The sequence below is a fragment of the Oculina patagonica genome, unplaced genomic scaffold (assembly GCF_052425735.1).
Source record: "Oculina patagonica isolate OP01 unplaced genomic scaffold, crgOcupat unplaced156, whole genome shotgun sequence".
Taxonomy (NCBI): Eukaryota; Metazoa; Cnidaria; class Anthozoa; order Scleractinia; family Oculinidae; genus Oculina; species Oculina patagonica.
Genome location: NW_027557585.1, coordinates 1 through 14,359, shown reverse-complemented (window position 1 = coordinate 14,359; position 14,359 = coordinate 1). Strand labels below are relative to the sequence as shown.

Below are 14,359 nucleotides of genomic sequence, written 5' to 3'. Positions count from 1 at the left end.
TCTGGTGGTGAACTGTTGTTGTTTTACACGAAAGATTATTGCATAACACTTTGCAGTTGGTAGCAAATTTAAGTTAAGATAACTTTACTTTATATAATATCCTTAATTTTGGCACAGAATTTCAGCGTCGATTTATAATTTCATATGCAAAATTTTGAGGTTGCTATAGCAACATTTCCTTTTGTGTCAAGATGACATCTAGGTTTCAAAGTGTTACAGATGAAAATGTGGTGACCATTTAAAACCCTGCTGAAAACTAAAGTTTGCTGTTTGCAGTTAAGAATTATACAAGTTATACTTTAAAACGTCCTAGCACAAGGTCTTTTAGAAACACTATTAAACACATTTAAATAGCCTTGAACAGATTATAAGTCACAGGCAACGTTCCAGTTCATTCACAAATAATGGGAAATTATGTAAATAGGATTTTTATAGGGAACAAGTAGGATTGTAAAGAGCTTTTTGTTGATAAATCCAGAAATTAAGGATCTGATACTGCTCAAAATAAAATTACAAATGAAAGTGCCATGTTATTAAAACTAGAAGTGTCATGTTAACTGTAATTAAGGTAGTGCTTTGCTGATTTGATTGAATCTTCTCATTGCAGACAGTTGTTACCATGGAGACCAGAGGGGGCAAATCTGTTGTGATCTACCTTATGCGAAATGACCTTCGTGTTCATGACAACGAGTGCTTGCACTGGGCTCAGCAGAATGGAGATTTTGTGATTCCGTTATTTTGCTTTGATAAGAACATTATTGGTCCCAGTGCATTGACATGGCACTATAAATTTGCAAAGACAGCAGCACACAGAGCCAAATTCATTCTTGAAAGTGTGTCTGACTTAAGAGAATCATTAAGGAAACATGGGAGTGACCTGGTTGTGCGCAGTGAGCAGACAGCAAAACAGGCAGTTTCAGAAGTCATTTGCTTATGCCGCCAGACAAATGAAGGACACATTACACTTGTGTACCAGAGAGAAATCACTAAAGAAGAAACAGATGTGGAAGCTGAGCTGTTGGCGTTGTGTAAAACCAAAAATATCGCTGTGAAGTCCTTCTGGGGATTGACGCTGTATCATTTGGAAGATTTGCCATTTTCCTCGGTACATTCTTTGCCTGACACATACACAGGGTTCCGGAAAAATGTTGAGGCAAAATGCAGAGTGCGGCCGCTGATTCCAGTTCCAGATATTCTAAAACCACCGCCTGCGTTTGTAACAAATGACCTCATTGGCAGAATTCCAACTTTGATAGAACTTGTGAATGATCATTCAGTGGAAACAACTGATGCTAAAACAGCTTTTCCTTTTTCTGGAGGAGAAACAGCCGCTCTTGATAGGTTAAAACATTACCTCTGGGACACAGATCTTGTTGCTAAGTACAAGGAGACACGCAATGGGCTTATTGGATCAGACTACTCAACAAAACTCAGCCCGTGGCTGGCTGTGGGAGCTCTCTCCCCTCGCGAAGTGTTTGATTGCATTAAAAGGTACGAAACGGAGTGCACAGCTAATCAGTCGACGTATTGGGTAATCTTTGAGCTTCTGTGGCGTGATTACTTCAAGTTTGTCAGCTTGAAGTATGGTGACTCCATCTTTTACCTGTCTGGAATTATGAAGAAAACAGGGTTGCCGTGGAAGAAAGACATGCCAGCATTTGACCAGTGGCGATATGGACAGACTGGGGTTCCATTTGTAGATGCTAACATGAAAGAGCTACTGCATACCGGCTGGATGTCCAATCGTGGACGTCAGAATGTGGCAAGCTTCTTAGTGAAAGATCTTGGCATTGATTGGCGGATGGGAGCTGAGTGGTTTGAATCTCTTCTTCTAGACCATGATGTATCAAGTAACTATGGCAACTGGAATTATTCGGCAGGCATCGGCAATGATCCTCGTGAAAACCGCAAGTTCAACATGGTTAAACAAGCCCTTGATTATGATCCAGATGGTGATTTTGTGAGGCTGTGGGTTCCAGAGTTGGCTGGCCTGAAAGGAGCCAAGGTTCACACCCCCTGGATGTTGTCTTCATCAGAACTGAAACTTGCTGGTGTAACTTTGGGGCAAAGCTATCCCAGACCAATAGTTTGCCCACCTGAATGGAGCCGGCACACATCGAAAGTTAAGGGCACAGGAAGAAACCCAAGAACACAACATAGAGGAATTGATTTCTATTTTAAGTCACCAAGTGGTGCAGGTCCATCAAAGAAAAGATATTAGAACAAGGTGTTCATGGATTAGAATTAAACTTGACTGGAATACTCTGCAAGAGTCACATTTTTGGTATTCTTGTTTTGTCCAAAGATCTGGATTTGCACTAACCTTATGAATACTCTGCAAGAGTCACATTTTATGGTATTCTTGTCAAAGAATTTGAAAAGGATAGTTTTTAGTTGTTATAGTGTTTTGTTATTGTTGGCAGTCAAGCAATCTCATCCCCAGAGTATCAATCCTTTTGGGCAGCACCAGAGATCTACTAGCTGTGATTGGTCTTTTAAACAAAATTGTTTTGGCTCGATCACTAACCAGAACTGTTGTGTTTTGCTTTGTTTTGTTTTTTTCATTTCTTCCATTTCCTTTTTTTCTTCTTTTATCTTAAATTTCTATTTGCATATATACTAATAACTTTTTCTATCTTATTTTCTGTATATTTTTCTTCAATGTGTAACACGTGTGACCTAGTCAAAATATTGTCATATTTGTAAGTACTACTCAGTAAGTACTACTTCAATGTGTAACACGTGTGACCTAGTCAAAATATTGTCATATTTGTAAGTACTACTCAGCTCGTTTAGTTTTTTGACTACACAAGTTAATTTATTAAGTCGTGCTGTAAAATATTCTATTCTATTTTTATGGTCTGTTAAATAAAATGGTTGTTGTTACCAAGATATCTTTTTATCCTGCTCCTTCTATTTACCATTCCTGAATTGAGTACTACAATGCAACATTTCTAACGCGCGTACACAATTGTGAACCGATCCAGTCCAATGACGTGAAACCCCCCGGCACCCAACCCACCCCTCCCTCCATTCTTCAATCTCCTGCCTCACTCCCAGACTGATGTCGTCACTTATTTCACCTCGTTTTCATGATGAGGCTTACCCCAAACACCCGTCGGTACTCCTCTTAAAACGCTCCCTAGGAACTATAGGCATTTCTCGAACTTTTGGCTCCTGTCGCTATCTTAAATTGATTAAAAAGAGGCCGGTTCTGTACCTTCTTCTACTACTGTTAGTTCTTTTCGTTATTTGTGCATGTTGTAATCGTTCCGACGGGATTTACTGGTCTTTATTCACGATATTTGTTAGATCGCCACCTTTGGCAGTGAGTCTTGAATACTGCCGTGGTTTTGCCAAATTTTTTACTGTGTCTTCATACATCAGACTGTGGGCCTGATCTTGTGCGCCTGACTGGGCAAAGAGGCGCTACTTTGTTGAGAGAAAGCTCGCTCAAGTCGCTAACATGGCAATGTGTTTTTATTTCAGACGACAAGGGTATAAGCAATGCCAAGCTGTGTCTGATTATTTTAACATGTATTGTTGAGGTAAGAAAGTGAGATACCTTTTTTGGATCAGACTACCGGGTCTGAATTTATGACGCATTTCTTTCTTGATGTAAGCTTGTATTCAGAATTGCTTTTATTTGTGAAAGAGGAATTGAATTCTGGTAGAAGGCTGAGAACCCTTAAACTGCCTTGTGTAATACTTTTGCGTTTAGAGTGCAATAGACGTGCATATATTCTGTTGCCATCTTTGCCCGAAAAAAATCTTGGTCACTGTCGTTTGCCGTGAACTTGTTCAAATAGCACACTTCCATAATTCATGAAGTCACATTTCTATAGAACCAGAAGTCTTGAGTACTTTTTGATCAATGTTATTTTTGCAAGCTGCATTTCGCGTTCAATTGAATCTGCTATCGTACTTTCCTTTTTTTTTCAGGATCAATACGCCAATGTTTTCCTTCATGATGCAAACATGACTTTCTCAGTTCCCTTACATAGAGTGGTAAGTGCTAGTAGCTTATTGAGCCCAGGCTTTCAGCAGGGCTTGTGCTAAGAAAGTTGACGCGCATTGTGGTCGTGTTTAGTGCATGAAATGTCATACTAAGACACATAGTGAGAGGGAACAGGGTTTATTTTGGGACATGGCAGAACTCCAGATAGTGGGGGCCAATAGTAGTAGAGGGTTTGGTTGCTGAGTGTTTTATTCAACTGTTGAATTTCAGCAAATGTATCACAGAGGCGCCGTCATCGAAAAGAATACTCCATCAAGACCTCTCGCTTGTGCGTTACTTGGTAAGTTCGAATCCGTTGAAGCTCGAAATTAAATGTTCTAAGGCTTCCTCTGTAACTTGACCAGGTGTGTTGTTCATGAGGTGGAGACGAAGCCGAGGTGCACTGATGAACAAAAACATGAATGAGGCTACTAAAATGCGCGAGCGAGCGTTCGCGATGTAAAATTTTGGACGGCATTTTAAACATCAGGCTGCGCGATTCTGCTTATTAGGGCCGCACGCAGATAAAAATGGCATAACTGGTAATAAGGGACCGTTCATTTTTTATGGGGTAGGGGGCTGGTGGGATTTGATAGATAGTCACTGTTATATATAATGGCCCCCCCTTTTTCAACGAAAATTTTTACCTGGCCCCCCTCGAAATCCAAATTTTTTCGGTGACCCCCCCCCCCCCAAAAAAAAAAACAATACTCAAGTGAAATTAAAATATATCGAGCCTTGTGACTAAAGAATGTATCAGTGTACAAAAATCACAACCCCAAATAGCTGGCATTACCTCAACTGTTTATTGTGGATGCCATCTGTTAGTATGGGTTGTCTGCATTTGTAACCAATAAGCTGTTGGGTTAAGTTAATGATGTTTGGTACATAACAAAGTAGGGGGGTCCGGGGGTATGCTCCCCCGGAAAATTTGAATTTTCAGAACCTCAGAAATGTTATTTTGGGCATTCTGGCAAGCTTTTTTACTCTTACAAAAGCCTCTTTACAACACTTAAAAGTAAAATTATTTCTAGTGACCCCCCCTTACAGTCCATATTTTTTTGGCTGACCCCCCTTTGAAGCCAATATTTTTGGGATGGCCCCCCCTCAAATCCCACCAGCCCCCCTATCTCATAAAAAATGAACCGTCCCTAACTTGTTAGTAAGCAAATCTCAAAACGTTTTTCTTCTTTAGAGTAGGTGTCAGAACATGAGAAGCCCTTTTTTGCTGATGGTTAAAAACCCGAATATGCAATTTTTATAGAGCAAACAATTTTAATAATGCTAAAGCTTTGGGGTAAATGTGGCACTACGTCACAGGGGACTGTGACGGAACTGTTTTTAAAGTTTTAAAGTTTTTGAAGTTTTTGTTGCTCGCATTGTCAATAGCTTTCAAAGATATAAAATCAACTCTCCTAGACGGACATCTTTGAGACTAACACCAACTGCACAATACCTACAGATGACTTGTAATAGCTATAATTAAGCTAAGTGAAACGCCTCTTTTTCAGATCTTATGGTGGAGTTTATTGTAACTCACATGATGAAAACGTTACCAACCGATTTATACAGGTAAACAGAGTTTAAGGGAAATTGTCAAAACTACTGTACTCAGACAGGACCCACCACTCTGCAAAAAGACAGGTGGTCTCTCCCCCCCCCCCTTCCCCACCTTAAAAGATGGTGTCTTGTTTGTATAGCCCCCTCTCTATCAGGAGTAGAAACTAAGAAAAAGATTCAAACCAGCAGCAAGGCAAGCTTCATGCACACCTAATATGAAAGTCTCAACTCAAATTTTAAGGCCAATAAATTTGTCCATTTGGCTAGTCAGACAGGTGGTATCTTGCATAGTCCCGCTAACCCTACAGAAGGTGGTCCTCGTCGAGTACACTTGTTATGACCACTTCCCTAACAAATTTTAGCATTCAGTAGAAACAGATTACATATCGAGAGCTTGATTTCGTTTTAATTCACGAGTGACTGTGGCCTTGAACGATTACACGCCATTTACCATTTTGGTACGCTTCGGTGGTATATCAGGCAAGTTTGGTCTAGCCGTGATTCGGGGTTCGAAGCGTACCAAAAACATACGGTTAGGGTCAGTACTTACCGTACCCAAATTCCGCCAAAAATCTGGCGATATCACGTCAGTGACTTGGTATCGCAAGAAATCAGGGCAGTGACAAGGTTACTCGTAGAGGAGGATTTAAACTAGTACATGTATAGCACAAGGAAGCATAACTGAATTCAGTTTTTTATTCTGACTAACCCTGCAATTCAAACTATTCTGATAACGTTAGAAAGTCTCTGAATATGTACAGGCAATGTACGAAAGCGTAACGTTTAGCTTCTCGCGTCTTCGGAACACCTCGGGCGACGTTCGTCGATCTTCGGAGCCATGCCCGAAACGAACTACGGTTACAGGGAAATCCTGAAATTTTAACGGTTCTTTCTTTTGAAATGTTATGTCCAGTCGCGCGGATAACATTCCCTTCTGTATAAGACTTGGTTCTTGTTTTATTTTTCAGTAAAATATTTGGAATTCTGCACCGTATGCTGTGTTACCAGAAGAGGTGTCGTGTAAGACTGTCGTACTCGTGGAAGAACTTTTGGGCTGCTCTTATGAACTTTCTTAAGTTCCTCCTCTCCAATGAAACTCTGCTCACAAAGACTTGTGACATCTTCTCCTTGGCATCACAGGTTTGTTGAAAGAAATGGTTTTGAAATTTTGTTTTTAATAATATGCCGTTTCTCGCAGAAAATTAAGTCGAGCAGAGCCGCTTGTCCCTCTTAGCCGGCTGAGCCTGGGACACAAGGAACAAGTGGCTCTGGAAACACATGATTTGATTGGCTACAAAGAGAATTTAAAACTAGCCAATCAAATCAACCGTAGTAAAAAACCCTTACAACAACGGGATTTTAAAACGGTTGATTTGATTTGCTTAATTTAACTTACCCTTGTTAAAGATCTAGCCAATCAAATCATTTGACCCCAGAGCCACTTGTTCCTCGTGCCCCAGGCTCAGCCGGCCAAGAGGGACAAGTGGCTCTGGGGACGAGAATAACAATGGGGATTTAAAGAGAGATGCACCCAGGCCTCGCTCGGTTGCTTTCTTCCCTCGCGGTGGTTGTTTGGGCGTTAAAGTAACTGTTTTGTAGTCAGTGACAATTCCACCTCACCGTTTCACGCTAAAAGGGGTCGTAGTTTTCCTTTCCCGTTATGTACTGTCAAAATACTCTCGAAAGTGGAGATTTTGAAAGCGCAGAGGTTTTGCAAAGCTTTATTATAACATATCGTTTTCAATCATAATCGTAATAACATTCTATTTTTGTTTGTTTGGTTAGGTGGTTAACATCTTCAATTTGTTCATCACGTATGGAGACACATTTCTGCCTTCTCCCACATCTTACGACGAACTTTATTACGAAATCATCCGAGTTCATCAGATTTTCGACAACCTCTATTCAATGGGTAAGTCGCACGCGAAGTGTAAGATCCGATAAATTGTATTTTGTTCGTTTGATGAAACGTTGCTTGCTAGATATAAGTCTGCTTTTAAAGAATGTGTGTTGTTCAAGAGCAGGGTAAACAGGCATTCAATTCGTCCCCCCTCCCCCTCCTCTTGCTCAAGAGAAGTCTGAGATTCAACTCGAAAAATTCCCCGCGGTTGACGTAGCTCTACAAAAACCCGTGTAGTGTCTCGTAGCAGGAGGGCATTTTGCGTGCGCATGCGTCGATATGGGCTAGTGCGCACTACAGAGAAGTTCTACTATCGATTGTTTACATATTTTTCACAATTTATGGCCTAATTTTCAGCTCAAAATAAAAGGTGTTTTAAGTTTTATTTGCTGTATACGATACTAAGAGTCCTTGCTTTATCTTCTGACAACAAGAAGCATACATTGGTGTCGGCGTGCCGTTTATCTGATCGACTTTGGCTATGTGTATTAAACATTGCGCGTGGACAAAATGGCGACCGAATATCGAGAACCCGAATACCTTGCCCATGTTTTTAATAGCTGGGAGATCTAAACGGACAAAGCGCTACGGCTACTTAGTACTAAAATATAAAACAGCAGTTTTAACTATACGATGTTATAATCAAGTATCCCGGGTTTGAGCGAGTGGTCATGATTTTGTTCAGATTTTTCATAAAACTGCAATTTCATCGTTCTCACGATGCAAAAATCTCAAAATCTAACCTTGATCTCCAGCGTCTACCGATGATATATGGAGCATGAAGTACTTGAACTATCGTCTAATGCTGCAAAGGTAGCGTTAAAAAATGGTCTATTGTGGTAATTTTTAGCTTTCTTTAACGTACGTTCTCGCTGGTTTATTCTAACAGAGAAACTATCGTTTGTGATTATTTTCTTAAACTTAAGCATTGGTCAAAATAACTTCACATTTCGATGTACCACAATTATTCCGTTGAACAAGAAAAGAATTACTGAGATCGGTCTTAATTTTAAAGTGTTATGGTAATTCTTTGCTGGTAGACTATTTGTTTACACATTTACTATGTTAATTAGTACATTTTTGGCTCCTTTATCAAAATCTAGCCTTGATCAGCAGTCAAAAAATAGCATGAAACGAACAAGCGATATATATATTTTTCAGAAACGTTCTAATAACTGCTGCATAAAATGTCTTAAGAGATAATTTTTAACTATAAACAGTGTTATTTTCAAATTTTCATTTCAACGTTTGTTTCTTTAAGATTGATGTTCGTTCTGTTATAACGGCTGTTTTACTTCTGTGTCGCCTAAATGTGATTTAAAGAACTGCAGTTCTTGTTCCAGGAAACCCTGTTTGCCAGTCGAGGGCAAGTTGGCCTTGCTTTAGAGTCATCAGTGAGCTGCATTATCATGTGCAAAACACCCAAACATGTCTTTCCCCTCAGGGAAAACCCTTTTCTTTGGTGGCCGTCCCTTTAGGCAAAAAATCTCTCGACAAGCTATAATATTGCTCGCACTCTGCTTTTATTACAGCAATTGATTTGATGTGAAGTTTTGATCCAAATATATCACACTCCAGCACACGAATAAATGTTTTCCTCTTTCTACGGCCTGTTTGATTTTTGTCGGTGAAGGCTTTCCTACCTGTCCCACATATTTTCCCATTATTTTCAACAACGATCCCGAAGCAGGCCAGAAAATCTGCTTTATAAGAGCCTTGCCACACACAAAACACTTTTTCTTAGCGAAATTTACGTCTATATTAAATTATGTGACGATAAACAGTACAAAAAACAAAGTTTGAATCTTCCGCGCCATTTTTATTCCCAAGATCACGCGGGCTTTGTACAGCGGTTGCACGCATGCGCCCACAAAATGTCCTCCTGCTGTGTCTCGTATTGGTTGTTTCTTGCGCGCGGAAATTTAGAACCGAACAACAACCAATCAGAGACACCATACGGATCTATGCAGAGCTACGTCATCATGACGTTTTTCCTGTCGAATGAGGACAAATTTAGCGGGCGAAGAGAAGACTATGTGCCTTCGTACGATTCTTAATAAAGTTTTCACTTGTTGTTAACAGCGTTAAGACATTCAACAAATGGTGGCGACTGGAAGGATCCTGCGTCCCGTCTGGCCAGCTCTTTAGTGAACGTCAGGTAAGACTGTGAATATAAATAGAACGATGAAATGCTGTTTTCCAAGGCAGCGAGATTCAAATCCAAAACCAACAACTTAAGCTGACACTTTTTTGTTACTTTTGCCACAAGTTCAATTACAGAATTTAAGCTTCTAAACCCTCTATGTTCTTCCTTACAGAGCAATAATAAACCATTTTACGCCTAAAATTGATTCATGGGCAGCTGTCAATCATCTGACGTCATTGTCTTCCGAGCAGGTTTGTATCATGGCTTGTCGACTGTTTAATTGAGAAAGTCAGTTTTGAATATAAACACCGTCTCATTTGGCGCCAAAAAGTACGCATGGCACGCGACACGTGACACTAATGTTTGTGGAATAGAAAATTTAAAATGCTTCTCCTGGGAGTCAATTTAATTTATGTTTGTTCATCTTTCCAGGTATTGAGTGTGATTCGCAGTAATTATGACACGTTGACCCTGAAACTCCAAGAAAACTTGGATCATTACGAAAAATATTCGGAGAAGCCGAAGGAGGCGGCCTTCTTTACTCAACTGGTACGTGTTAAATTGTAGCCTGAAAGAAATACAGGCATTATTTCAGCTCCTCAAGAGAGCACAGGGGCCCATACAAGCGAAATATAAAAAATGTATGAGAATATCGAAAGAATCTTACCGTTGCAACAATATTTAGCCTTTCTATGGGTATTTGCGAAGAAATCGAAGACGCGAAGATCACCGCGGAAAAAACGATTGAGATCTCACGGTGATATCAAGATTGAAGTGAAGATCTGAAATTGACCAAAATTCGCGTGATCAAATTGAACACTTCGTTATTAAGCTGTCAAAACACGTAAACACTGCAGAAAATATCTGTAATTTTTAAATTCTGGCATTTCACCACATTTCACGGAAAAAACGAAAGATAAAACGAAGATCTGCTAAAAAACCCGAAGATTTTCAAAAAATATTGCGAAGAAATCGAAGACTATGGGTACCCATAGTGAGGCTCAATATTGCTAGTAATGACTACATGTAAGCTCAAAATAAACGTAAATCTACCTCTTTTTTTGCCGTCTCTGCGGCTCAAAATGGCAAATTTGCTTCGGAGTACCCTTTTGTTAGCTTTTACGTGTAAAGCATTTTTTCGCAGTTCGCGGTAAACATAAATACAATCGCTTAGTGGGAAGTAGTTGAGTTTCCTGCTTTAGTTTTTTTTTAATATAGAAAACAAAATATTGAAAATGGATTAAAAAGGGGGGTGACACTGGCTTTAAAAACTATGTTCGGACGTTTCGGTTAGTGCTGCAACCTTCTTCAGCTAAAAAATGTAAACTACTTACGGCGTTTTTGGTTAAGTGATTATGTTTAGTAATGTCAATGCACATAACCATATTCCATTCCGTTTCATCGTAGCTGTATCGTTTCATCAGTCATTGATTTGTGTTATATTTTCCACAGGTTCGTTCGATTGTGATCGATGTCCGAAGAACGATCCATGTTAGTAATCTAGAGCAGTTCAGCTTGCTCCAAGAATTTGCTTCAATCCACTGAAAGGACTCATGGCAAATCAGTCATCTGCTCAATATACCCAGAACTCTTCAAGTCATTCACGACAACTTTTTTAAGTTACTCGTGGATGCGAGGTGGTTTGTTAATGAAAAAGAAAAAATGGTCATAGTAAAAGGGCAAAATACAAGCCCAAAACAAGAAACAGTGAATTCAGCGTTCGAGTGTCGCTCTCATCCTCTTGAGGAAGTTAAGAACTTGTATACACTCAATTGATGGCAGACAACTGTAAGAACTCTAACTATAATGATGTATAGCTATTTCTTAAAGCAATCCGAGGCAAAGCAAACTGAATGTTGTAATGCATTTTCATTCTTGCCGTAATGGGTTCCTGTCATTTGTAGAGTACTAAGTTGCAGAACTGTTGGGAGACCTGTGGTACTGAGTTGCAAAAGTGATGGGTGACCTGTGGTCTACATGGTATATTTTTGAGCCTCTTGAAAAATTTGGTGAAAAAAGACTGTTAAGATTTACAGCAGTTGGGAATTATATATGTTCTTGTCTAGGTCCTCTGCATCACCGTTTCATGAAGCTGTCTTTTTAAACTCATAGCTCAGTAACTATTTTTTTAAAACGAATTATCTTCCTCAATACGATTGCCTACGTTTAGGTTTATTTGCAGCTTTTATTACGTAGGATTTCCGGCGCTCTCTCGAGTCCGAGCCTAAGCTTTTATTGGTACACAGCATGAAATCTGAAATTTACGATTCCGTAACGATGCCGTAAAGAAAGCGTTAAGATCCTCTTTACGTGTCTATACGAACCTCTTTACAACTTCGTAGAGAACGTCTTTACGCACTGAAAACTACAGTGCGTAAAGAGTACGTAGGTAAAGTAGTGAATTAGCTTGGATTATATCCATCTGAATCTTTATCTTTTACGAACATGTAATATCCTTCACGCAGTCTTAACGCGTTCTCTGCCGCGAGACCTGTCCGTAAAGAAATGGCCATATATTTACGAATCTTTACGCAATTGGTAAAAATGCGTAAATTCATGTTTTCATGCTGTGGTAGAAATGATATTCAATCAACGGGTTTGAAGGGTTATTTAACTTCCTTTCAATTTCCTTGACTTGAGAGGGCCGTTTAGTATATACTCGGAAATGCGCCCGAAGAACTTTCCGTTTCTCTTCTTCCAATCGGAAATAGATTTCATAAACGCCATCGCGTTGGCTAGCAACCTAGTTGTAAGACAATAACGCCGGGCTCAGGTACTTGTGCCAAGGAATAAATGTTAAATGCACTGTATATTATAGTCATTAAGATAGAGATGTTTTAAGGAAAAAGAATAGTACACGTAAGGAGAAAATAAATGCAATTTGGTGCCTTGTAGTGTGTGCTTTTGTTTTGTTTTTCTGCGGTTGTCTATGCAGTCGTAAAGGACCTGAATTAGTTTTTTAACGTGTACAAATTCGGAAACGACGACTCAAATGCTTTCTGTATTGTTTATGTAACGCTGTTGTCCTAGGATGCCACGTCACCGACCTGATATACAACGAAACACGTGGAAGAAGAGGTTAAAGGCCCGGTAATACGGGCAACATTTTTGTTCAACTTGTCTCGCAACATTGTTGCATTGCAAGTTGAACGAGTTGTTGCTCGCATTACTACCGCGCGCTCAACTTGTCTCGCAACAAATTTTGGTGTTGCAAGTTGCAGCAACATGTTGCACAAAGTAGAATCGACTTCTACTTTTTTCAACATTTTTTTTCAACTTGCAATACCGAAATTTGTTGCGAGACAAGTTGAGCGCGCGGTAGTAATGCGAGCAACAACTCGTTCAACTTGCAATGCAACAATGTTGCGAGACAAGTTGAACAAAAATGTTGCCCGTATTACTGGGCCTTAACTGAAAACATTGCCACCTCTCCCAAAGGAGTACAATGCGCTATGGTCTCCCAATTTCTCTCAGTAGCGAGCAACGTAATCCTAACCCAAGAAGCCTAGTCCGAATAAAACCGGTGCCGATCGCCACATCCTTGGGATTTCTTCAAGTCTGCTCAAGCCGTTTAATACGGAAAAAGATTTAGTATATAAAGGTTCTGTATTGTATCAGTTTTGCCATTAAACCTGCTGCTGGGAGGTGTCCACTTACCGAAGGTTGCAAATGTAGTTTGCGCCTGAGAGATCACGACAGGGAAGGATACAAATTTGTATTGAAAAACGTTTATATAAAGCTTACAGTCGAATTATTAATGAATCCTCATTTAAGAAATATCATAATTTGACAGGCTAATCGATTTAAACAATCACATTTTACTCTGTAATTACACAATTCAGTGCTATGTGGACTCAGTTTCTGATACTGTTGGTTAAATATAAACCAGAAGGGATTGCTAGAGTTCAAGGGAAAAGAATACCTATAATTGAATTATCGCAAAAAGTAAGATAATGCACCCTCTCTTGGATAATGGTTTTACCGTAATGATTCGATTTAGCGCTCGTGGCCAGGGGAGAGCGCTTATTCGAGACAGGCCGCTTATTCGGGACAGGGCGTATATTTAATTTTTTGAGAAAAACCTAAATGTTAACACAAAACTTTAATAAATATTTAAATAACTAACAATTAAGTATAAAAATAAGCGAAAATAAGCCACGACGTTTCGAACTCATCTTGAGTTCATTATCAAGTAGATAAGAATAAAATAACGGTCGAGTTTAAGTTTTTAAACTTCTTGTAATTTAAAAATTACACAAAGTACTTAAAAATACAGACATACTTCACACAGTAGTCCACTATACACGCATGTAACATTCAATGTACAACGATTTCCCCGTCAAAACGTCTAGTGTTTCTAGGAACAACGATTTATCACAAATTCAAAAATTGATAAAACAATTTTGATCCGTATTATACCCACTCTCGATGCATGTAATTCTAACAATTCAATTGTAGTTTTGTGCAACGTATAATTGCAGGAAAACACGCTGGTTTAGCTACGAACGAACTCCGTACGAAACTACGCATCAACTTACTCGATTTCCACTCTTTTTACGACGTTCAGTGGCTGAAGACAACTCTGCTACCTTGGATGATAACCCTCTAATGTTCTCCATGACATTTTCGGCAAAATTACAATTTTGGCCACTCGTTTTTAACCCTTTTTCTCAAGCAAAATAATGTTTTAGAGCCCAGTTTGGGACGCCATCTTGTTTTGCATGAAATCGAGGCCATCTGTGGATACCAGTTTCCC

At 39.5% G+C, this 14,359-nt stretch overlaps 2 protein-coding genes across 2 annotated transcripts; both read left to right on the top strand.

The window, feature by feature from the left end:
• Window positions 1-619: 619 nt before the first annotated feature.
• Window positions 620-2,288, top strand: LOC144639963 (cryptochrome DASH-like). Its single transcript, XM_078499223.1, has one exon. The coding sequence runs from the start codon at window positions 620-622 to the stop codon at window positions 2,219-2,221; it is 1,602 nt and encodes a 533-aa protein (XP_078355349.1). The 3' UTR covers window positions 2,222-2,288.
• Window positions 2,289-3,489: 1,201 nt separating this feature from the next.
• Window positions 3,490-12,491, top strand: LOC144639964 (armadillo-like helical domain-containing protein 3). The gene is made up of 10 exons (XM_078499224.1): window positions 3,490-3,548; window positions 3,943-4,008; window positions 4,229-4,298; window positions 5,509-5,569; window positions 6,526-6,697; window positions 7,343-7,469; window positions 9,540-9,615; window positions 9,776-9,854; window positions 10,036-10,152; window positions 11,056-12,491. The coding sequence occupies exons 2-10, from the start codon at window positions 3,979-3,981 to the stop codon at window positions 11,146-11,148; spliced, it is 825 nt and encodes a 274-aa protein (XP_078355350.1). The 5' UTR covers window positions 3,490-3,548; window positions 3,943-3,978; the 3' UTR covers window positions 11,149-12,491.
• Window positions 12,492-14,359: the final 1,868 nt, after the last annotated feature.

Coding starts and splice junctions, on each gene's coding strand:
- LOC144639963 (XM_078499223.1), top strand. CDS start 620: ATGGAGACCAGAGGGGGCAAATCTGTTGTGATCTACCTTATGCGAAAT.
- LOC144639964 (XM_078499224.1), top strand. CDS start 3,979: ATGACTTTCTCAGTTCCCTTACATAGAGTG. Junction 4,299..5,508: donor TCTCGCTTGTGCGTTACTTG/GTAAGTTCGAAT, acceptor CCTCTTTTTCAG/ATCTTATGGTGGAGTTTATT. Junction 9,855..10,035: donor CGTCATTGTCTTCCGAGCAG/GTTTGTATCATG, acceptor TCATCTTTCCAG/GTATTGAGTGTGATTCGCAG.